Here is a 10,136-nt window from a genome sequence, read left to right as displayed (position 1 = left end):
GGGAGAACTGGGTTCTGATGATGCCAAATAGCCTTGGTTTCTGTTGCTTATGTTCTTGCCCTTGCCTCTTGCCATCTGGTTATTGCTGGTGTTAGCTGGTCTTGCTGTCTCTGACTGTGGCTTGTCCCTTCTGCCAGCAGGTCTGTCTGTCTCCTGGGAGACCAGTTCTCTCCAGGAGGAATTTGCATATGGAAAGCTGTGACACAGGGTCAGCTCTGGGGTGCAGAAGGAAACCAGAAGGATCCTGTCCCCAGTTGTTCCTTGGTTCCTGTGTCCTGGTGGCTCTGAGCGGGTCCCTCTAGGGCCAGGAATTCAAGCAGAAGTAGTGGTCTTACCTGTGCTCACAGGCTTGTCAGCACTCCTGGGAGACCTGCTCTCTCCTGGCAGTGGTATTTGGGTATGGAGCACTGTGGCACAGGATTAGCTCTGGGTGCTGTGGCACAGGGCTCTGAAGTTTTGAATAATAAATAAAAGTGGCTAAGAAATACCTCAAAGAGTGTTCATTACACTTAGCAGATAGGGAAGTCGGTGCAAACTAAGAAAACTTAGATTTCATCTCACTCCAGGCAGAATGGCTAATATAGAGTGACTGACAACCAATGCCAGGGAGCAAAGACAAAGAGGAGCGCTTACAAACTTGTGACAGAACCACTCTGGAAATCAGTATGGAAAATCCTCGACAAATACAAAAAAATAAACCTACTATATGACCCAGCTATACAATTCCTGGGCATATGCATACCTAGTGACTTGATATTCAACTCCACAGATACATGCCTGTTCTATATTTCCAACAGCCGGAAGTTGAAAGAATCTAAACCAAACACCCCTCAATAGAAGAAAGGATAATAAAATGTGATACATACATAATTCAATAAAAAAATTTTTAAGACTGTTTGGCAGGCTGGGTATGGTGGTGCATGCCTTGATCTTAGTGTTCTGTGAGAACAGAGGCAGGGAGGACTGCTGAGTTCCAGCTAACTAGGGCTGAATAGCGAGACTCTTACTTTAATTTTTTTCTTTTGACAGAGTCTTTAGGCTCAAGTATCTAAAAATATAACAACAACAACAACAACAACAACACACAAACATCTTTTGTTCAGAAGCCCAGGTTGGTCAGAACCTAGGGACTCTGTCTCTTCCTCTCAGGTGCAAGGGTCAGCACCACTGGATTGGGCTTTCTCTTGTCTTATTGAGATTCTTTGAGACACAGCCTAATAGTCAGACATATCCACTGCTTTATTTTTATTATTTGCAAATCCTTGGCCATAATAAAAATATCACACTAATTTCATTTTTATTAATTCCGTTGTCATGTCCTTATTTCCTGAGTTTTAAAATATCTTTGATATGGTTAAATGTGTAAAGTTGAATCTATTTATAATCCAAAGCACAGACAATTTATTAATTCTGGTAGTCTATATTATTCTTGACTCTATCTTGAGTATTATCCCAGAGAATTACGCTTAATGATATTCATGCCAAGATAGTTGTACTGGTCTTGAATAAATGTCCTTGTACAAGGAAGATATTGAAAGCATGTAAACTTGGGGGAGGGAAGCATACTAAAAGAACAGTGAGTTTACTTGGGACTACATGAATGTGCATGGGTATAGGGTTATTTACTTGATCCTAGATAACTTACCATAGTTCTAGTCCTCAAGAAAAAAGGCTTCTCTTCCCCTGTGCATTAAGCTTTTAACATCTCTGTTCATTTAAAATGTGTATATACATTACCAGAAGTTCTTATTTTTATTCAATAATAAATTTCAGGAATATTACAAAAATATTACCAAAAATATCTTAAAGGTATAGAATTTATTTTAAAAAATGCCTTTGGAAATAAAATGTCTAGATAAGAATTCCAGCTTGGAATCCTTACTATAGGGATGAACTAGAAAAATACTAGAAAATTACATGCAACTTCCATGGCTATCATAATAGAAAGCAGCACAACATGTTACAATAGATTTTAGATTTATGTGTTCATAATATTTGGGATAGATTGTGAAAAATGTAGATTCCTAATCCCATATCCAGAAATTGAAATTTAAAGAACAAATTCTATGATCTTACTACAAGATGATGCTTTAATAAACACAGGGTCCAGAGACAGATTCCTTGGGTTTGAATGTTGGCTTTACCCCTTTAATATAACTGCTCTAACTTCATATTTCCCTCACAGGAATTTTTAATGAATATGATGCTAGCAACTGACCACACTCAATAAAAATTGTTCAAAATTCAATAAGTAATATGTAAAAATGTTGAGCTTTGTATTTCAATATTTCAATAAAATACATTTCAATAAAATAACCTTCTTTTGCTTAATATATGATTTTTTCTTTCAATTTTTTTTTAAGAGAGAGTAGTAATTCTAACCTTTCAGTGATCTTTCCATTTAGGCCATCCACAATCTCCAAAGAATTGTCCCCTTGTGCCCAATTCAAACTGAGTGATTTATGGTCCAAGTTTATCTGCAGAGGATATGCGGTGGGCACTAAGCTAATGTGAGGTCTGTTGACCAAGTAAAACATGGGCAGTTTTGAAGTGAGTGCGTCATCAACACGCTGGTTTATTGCGATTTCTAAGCCTCTTGTGTCATTGCAATTCCCATCACCTAGAAAGAAAAAACAAACTACACTCAGGAATTTAAGATCAAAAGGTTGTGTTAAAAACCAAAAGAAAACTAATGACAATAGGTTAACTGTAACCAATGGAAAGCTCACTTCTCCTTTAATTTTCTCTATCCTATATCTATCCTCTTAGTAGCTACTTGCATATATTTTACCAAATCAGTACAACATAATAACAACATTTCCACTTTAAAAGGCTCAAAAAGGAACTAATGAAGTAGTACTTGTGAATAAAAGCAAAGAACTGAGGGCCAGAGAAATGGTTCAGGATTAAAAGTACTGACTGTTCTTCCCAGCACACACATAGTGGCTCATAACCTTTTGTAACTTCAGTACCAGAAGGTCTGATGGCCTCCTTTGGCTTCTTCAGACACTGAAAGTCCATGGTACACAGACACACATGCAGGCAAAATACCTAATACATAAAATAAAAAACAGATTAAAGAAGCAAGAACCAGTACTGACCCACAAAGGAATGGTACTTTTTACAGAGTTCTGCCAGAAAAAAAACCCGCTCATTTTATCTTAATTTTCTGGTTTCAGCATGAAATCAGCACTGGGGGATCAAGTAAGTCTGGTTCTCAGCAAAAGTCACTTAATTTCCTATACCTAATGGCCACACAGTAAAACCATTATAGGTTTTACTATTATGTTCCAATTTCAGAACAGGAAGCAATTCAAAGAATACCATTTTTGGTTAACGAAATGAACAGTACAAAGAGCTTTGTATTCTCCTAATACTGCCGAGAGTAAATGTATTCTGAAGAGCCACTAGAGCCACTCACTTTGGTTATCAGACAACTAAAATGATGAATGCCAAGAAATTGGAAAAGACTGGGATCCTGGTGGCAGCCAGAGGAAGGGTGGGGGTTGTCTCTCAGGAAGAGATTTCATACTGTTTTGACAACTTGTCAGGCAATCTTGCAGGAGAAACTAGAACTGAGAGCAGATGAATGGGGCAAACTGCAGCAGGGATGGTAAGTCATGCATGCCTTCTGTCCTTTGTTTAAGCCTAAATCTCCTATCAAAGACTCTCAAAACCTTTCCAAAGCTAAAATGAAGTTTTCAATACACTGTTCTTTGCATTCATTTTCTAAGTTAACATAGGCTTAGAAGAATCAATATAAAGAATTGTAGGGAGCTAAAGAAAGAATTATCAACTGAGGAATACCGAATGGCAGAGAAGCACCTAAAAAAATGTTCAACATCCTTCCTCATCAGGGAAATGCAAATAAAAACAAACCTGAGATTCCATCTCACACCAGTCAGAATTGCTAAGAAGAAAAACTCAGTTGACAGCAGATGCTGGCAAGGATGTGGAGAAAGAGGAACACTCCTCCATTGCTGGTAGGATTGCAAGCTGGTACAATCACTCTGGAAATCAGTTTAGCAGTTTCTCAGAAAATTGGGCTTAGTACTACCTGAGGACCCATAAATACTACTTCTGGGCATATACCCAGAAGATGCTCCAACTGGTAATAAGGAAACATGCTCCACTATGTTCACAGCAGCCTTATTTATAATAGCCAGAAGCTGGAAAGAACCCAGATGTTCCTCAACAGAGGAATGGATACAGAAAACATGGTACATTTACACAATGGAGTACTACACAGCTATTAAAAAGAATGAATTTATGACATTCTTAGGCAAGTGGATGTATCTGGAGGATATCACCCTGAGTGAGGTAACCCAATCACAAAAGAACACACATGATATGCACTCACTGTTAAGTGGATATTAGCCCAGAAGCTCGGAATACCCAAGATACAATCTGCAAAACACATGAAGCTCAAGAAGAAGGCAAAGTGTGGATACTTCATTCCTTCTTAGAAGGGGGAACAAAATACCCATTGAAGGAGTTACAAAGTTTGGAGCAAAGACTGAAGGAATGATCTAGAGACTGCCCCACCTGGGAATCCATCCCATATACAACCACCAAACTCAGACACTATTGTGGATGCCAACAAGAGCTTGCTGACAGGAGCCTGATGTAGCTGTCTCCTGAGAGGCTCTGCCAGTGCCTGGCAAATACAGGAGTGGATGCTCACAGTCATCCATTGGACGGAGCACAGGATCCCCAATGAAGGAGCTAGAGAAAGGAGCAGAAGGGGAGCAGAAGGGGTTTGTAGCCCCCTAGGAGGAACAACAATATGAACTAACTGGTATCTCCAGAGCTCCCTTGGACTAAACCATCAACCCAAGAAAACACATGGTGGGACTCATGGCTCTAGCTGCATTGTAGCAGAGGATGGCCTAGTCAGTCATCAATGGGAGGAGAGGCCCTTGGTCCTGTGAAGGTTCTATGCCCCAGTATAGGGGAATGCCTGGGCCAGGAAGCGTGAGTGGGTGGGTTGGTGAGCAGGGGAGGGGGGGTGGACTAGGGAGTTTTCAGAGGGGAAATCAGGAAAGGGGATAACATTTGAAATATAAATAAAGAAAATATCTAAGAAAGAAGAAAAAAGAATTGTAGGGTCACTGACATGACTCTTACTGAGTTTGATCCAGATCCCACATAGTAGATGGAGACAACCTACTCCTCCCAAGTTGCTTTCTGACCTCCACATGTACATATATGGTGTGACATATGAATACACAAACACAAATAAAATGTAATAGCAAACTTATTTTAAAAGGAATTCTAACATTCCATAAGACTTAAGAGAAAGGAGACAAAGCTATTTTCAAAGATTTAGATTTCATCTGTAATGTTCCTTGTTATAGAATTAAAAGTGAACCAAAGTTCAATTATATAAAGGAAGACATTTATAAGAACTGGAGCCGTTTAACACAATTGGTTGTGCTCACTCCTATACTCTACTCCACTGACACTTTTAACACAGGCTTAGATGATGACCTATTCCTTAAAAAAAAGGATTCAAATGGACTCATACTGAATAGATAGTAAGAACATCAGTCAACAATGGAATCTAAACAAGCATCGAGTAGCAGTTCTCCATGGAGTGTATGAGGAAAGTATGACTGTGGGTCTGAGTAAGCAGGCACACTCACCCACAATCAGTGGCAAGGCACACCAGGGACTCTTTGGAATATTTTACAGAACTGCATATCTTTGACTTGCAATGTTACTTGCAGGGCTTCATACTACAAATATACTTACATGTGTGAAAATTAAGTATGAAAAGGTCATTCACTTTATGAAATTCTTAGGCAAATGGATGTATCTGGAGGATATCATCCTGAGTGAGGTAACCCAATCACAAATATGCACTCACTGATAAGTGGATATTAGCCCAGAAACTTAGAATACCCAAGATACAATTTGCAAAACACGAGAAAATCAAGAAGAAGGAAGACCAACGTGTGGATACTTCATTTCTCCTTAGACTAGTGAACAAAATACCTGTGGAAGGAGTTACAGAGACAAATTTTGGAGCTGAGTTGAAAGGATAGACCATCCAGAGACTGCCTCACCCAGGGATCCATCCCATAATCAGCCACCAAACACAGACACTACAGCATATGCCAGCAAGATTTTGCTGAAGGCAACCCTGATATAGCCATCTCCCGTGAGGCTATGCCAGTGCCTGGCAAATACAGAAGTGGATGCTCACAGTCATCTATAGAATGGAACACAGGGCCCCCAAAGGAGGAGCTAGAGAAAGTACCCAAGGAGCTGAAGGGGTCTGCAACCCTATAGGTGGAACAACAATATGAACTAACCAGTACCCCCCGGAGCTTGTGTCTCTAGCTGCATATGTAGCAGAAGATGGCCTAGTCAGCCATCATTGGGAAGAGAGGCCCCTAGGTCTTGCAAACTTTATATGCCCCAGTACAGGGGAACGCCAGGGCCAAGAAGTGGGAGTGGGTGGGTAGGGGAGCAGGGCAGGGAGGAGGGTATAGGGAACTTTTGGGATAGCATTTGAAATGTAAATAAAGAAAATATCTAATAAAACTAAAAAAGTGAAAAAAATACAAAGAAGCAATACAAGAATCAAAACAAAAAGTAGGTAAGTTCTTTGAAAATATAAACTAGATTAATAAACTCTTTACCAAAGTAATCAAAATACTCTAATTAATATAATTAAGAGATGAAACCAAAGCTCATTAGGGAATACTCTGAAAACTTAGATTCCTAAATACTGGAATCAGCCGTCTTCTATAACCAGGCACACATATGGGGGCACTGGTACACCAATGCAGCCACAAAACCTTCAACCTGCAAGTTTGTCCTGCCTGGAGAGACTATATTCAATAGCTGATGGGTGCAGATACAGAGTCCAGCAGAAAAACATTAGGTGGATCTCAGAGAGTCTTGGTGGAGGTCAGAGGAGAGGACTGGAGGAGCCAGAGAACTCAGGGACACCATAAGAACATGGCCCTCACAATCAACTGACTGGGACTCATGGGGGCTCACAGAGATCAGGGAGTCTGTAGGGGTCTGATCTAGGTCCTTTACATATATGTTATGTTTCTGTAGCTTGGTGCTCTTCTGGGAATAACAGGTTTGAGTGGGGACTGTCTCTGACTCTCTTGCCCACTTGTGAGAACCTTTCTTCCTACTGGGTTGCCTTGTGCAGCCTTGATGTGAAGGTATGTGCCTGGTCTCTTGCAGCTTGTTATTTAGTTGATGTCCTTAGGAGGCCTATTCCCTTCTGAGGAGATAGATGAAGGTGTGGGGTGGATTTGGAAGATAGGGGAAGTGGAGAGAAGCGACTAACAGGGAGAGAAAGAAGGGGAAACTACAGTCAAGATGTAATACACAAAAGAAGAAATTTAAAAATAAAGATCTTAAAAATACTCAACATTTTTACACCAAAATTTCCTTGAATCATCCAAGCAATAAATGAGCAGATAAGATAAATAATTCTCAAAAGAAATGCAAATGACCAATAAATACATAAAATGTGAAACATTCCTAGCCCTCAGAGAAGTGTAAACCAAATCAGGCTGAGATGAGATTCCATCTTACCCCAGTCAGGGTGACTATCAGCAGGAAAACAAATGACAACACATACTGGTGAGGATATTGAGAAAGAGAAAAACGCAAAATAAATTGCTGGCAGGAATGTACTTACTATGAAAGTCAGAATGGAAGCTCCTAAAAAACAAAAACAACAAACAAAAAACAAACCCTAAAACTGCAATCGCCACATGATCTAGCTGTAACATCCCTAGGTATATACCCGAAGAAATCTCAGTGTCCCAGACTTAAGTTCACATCCACACATTTATTACAGCAGTAAGAACAATACCCAAGACATGAAACCTGCCTAGACACCCTTCAATAGATGAATGGGAGAAGGGAATTCAGTATATAAGTACAATGTGATTTTAGTAATGTTTTCTCATATGAAGAATTAAATTTTCATACATACATGTATATGTACATGCACACAGTGTATACACACAAAATCACACACACCATGAAAGCCAACAGAGACCAGTGGAGGGGAAAGGAGAGAAAAGGGCATGCAGTTAGTGAGTAATAGGACATGGATATGAACACAGTACAATGACATAGGCGCATGCAAATGCCATGATTTCCACTATTGTGTGTGCTAAATAATATTACATAGAAGAAAAAACTACAGAAAGAAGTATAATGGCATGTATACATGAAATGCCATAACTAATCCCATTACTTTGCATACTAACTTAAAAGAAGAAAATCCCCAAACTGGTTTTCAATGAGATGGTATCTGGAAAGCCATTCAAATATAAATCCAAAATTCAACAGCATCTTCTATCTAAGAAATGAATAATCTGTCAGTTGTGTTCCAGTTAATCAGACTCATTTGATCAATTAAAAGAATTAACATAATATATTAAAATGATGTAAGGAGAAGAAGGGGGAAATGGGCATTTAATTTCTTAGAGAAGACAAGACACAGCATAAGCTTTTAGATTCAGGAGGTTCAAAAAAGTATCTTTTCCATAAAGAAATGGGGTTCAGTATCAGGTAAATGAAGCTGTAAGTCTAAGACAGAATAAGACTAATAATAAAGCAGTTTAGTATGTTAATTCTTGGCCCCCTATAAGATTATGCAAGTCATATAATAAGCATGATTTCTAGAGATGACAAAACAAATAGCTCAACAAAGCAATCATGTGTAGTGAGAGTTTTGATTCTTACGGTATTTGAACATGGTTTGTTTTAACTCCAAGTGTGGGATAAGAGGCTACTTCACAGGTATGGTTTGCTTCATGCACTAGCAGGGTCATCATTTTTGCCAGCTGCAGATAGTTTAATCTGAAGAGGACTCTGCGAGAGCCCTGAGAGGGCCTGTGGTAGCCACTGCCCCTGCTGCTGCTAGTTTCTGCTGCTATGCTTGCTGTTGTACTTGCTATTGTTGGATTGCTATTTTGTTGGACTGCTGGAAATTCTAATGATGAAGACTGGACTTCCCCCAAGGAACCCAATTCCCCTAACCAGCAGGAAGTAGCCTATAGAGGTCTACACCCTTCCCCCCTCTAACCTTCTTTCTCTCCTATCTAGTGTTGAGGGGTTGGAAGAAAATAGGGTGGAATAAGTGTTGGAAGGGAGGTAGAGGTATAAGAACCTAATAAAATAGTAAAAAAAAAAATACATCAACAGTGATGTGTGCTTTTTAATTAAAGTCTCATGTATGCAAAAACTGGTTATATATTAGTAAGTCAAACATGTTTTCTTCCCCCACTAAATATCCCCAAATGTGCTGAAACTCACCAACAAGTATACTGCTGATATAAACTGGCTGTATAAAGTGACTCAGCAAGGCTCCCTGTACACCAAGCACCTCCCATCTTGTCAGCTTGTCACTTGAGGACATACTGTTTACTCTATTAACCCCGTCTGCAGAACAGTAAACAGTAAGATAAATTTTGCCTTCAACAGCCACATGGAGACTCAGCTCTTCATTGGCTTCAAACGCAGAAATAGAATGTGGATTAAGGCGTCTAGAGAGAGAAAAAAGTTTTCTTTAATAAAAATAAAATTCTTAAAAGTAAAATGTGCATGCTCTCAAAAATTGTTCTCTACCAGTACACACCTAATTCCAATAGTATGAGCAGATGTAAGCACAAAGAAAAAAGTAGGAATGGATTCATCATCCCAAAAAAGTAATGCATAACAAATTACCAACACACTAAGATTCAGCACAATTTTCCTATTATCAACATTTTTATGGCCATTAATATAGAATGGTAAGACCTAGCGGTAGTACATGCTTTTAACTCCAGCACTTGAGAGAAAGAGGCAGACAGATTTCCATGAGTTCGAGACCAGTCTTGTCTACATAGCAAGTTCAACGTCAGTCAGGGGTATATAGTAAGATACTATCTCAACTCCCTTACCCTTGCCAAAAAGTTTAGGATCAGCCTTGGCTATATAATGAGTTTCTGGGGGGGGGGTGAATATATTTGGCCATGGAAAGTGGCACTATTAGGAGGTGTGGCCTTGTTAGAGGAAGTGTGTCACTGTAAAGACAGACTTTAAGGTCTCCTAGTGCTCAAGCTCTGCCCAGTGTGGAAAGAGTCTTTTGGTTCTTTCAGTATCATGTC

The 10,136-nt window shown here is 39.4% G+C and overlaps 1 protein-coding gene across 1 annotated transcript in view; it reads right to left on the bottom strand.

Annotated features, from left to right (window-relative positions):
• Adad1 (adenosine deaminase domain containing 1) overlaps window positions 1–10,136 on the bottom strand; it is a 44,237-nt gene that overhangs the window by 12,829 nt on the left and 21,272 nt on the right. The window contains exons 9-10 of the mRNA XM_021158165.2: window positions 9,304–9,533; window positions 2,383–2,620 (exon numbers count right to left, since the gene is read on the bottom strand). Of these exons, the coding sequence (XP_021013824.1) occupies window positions 2,383–2,620; window positions 9,304–9,533 (468 nt within the window). The remainder of the gene's footprint in view (window positions 1–2,382; window positions 2,621–9,303; window positions 9,534–10,136) is intronic.

The sequence above is a fragment of the Mus caroli genome, chromosome 3, assembly GCF_900094665.2.
Source record: "Mus caroli chromosome 3, CAROLI_EIJ_v1.1, whole genome shotgun sequence".
Taxonomy (NCBI): domain Eukaryota; kingdom Metazoa; phylum Chordata; class Mammalia; order Rodentia; family Muridae; genus Mus; species Mus caroli.
Note: the sequence above shows the minus strand (reverse complement) of the source record. Positions and strands in the feature narration are given on the sequence as shown.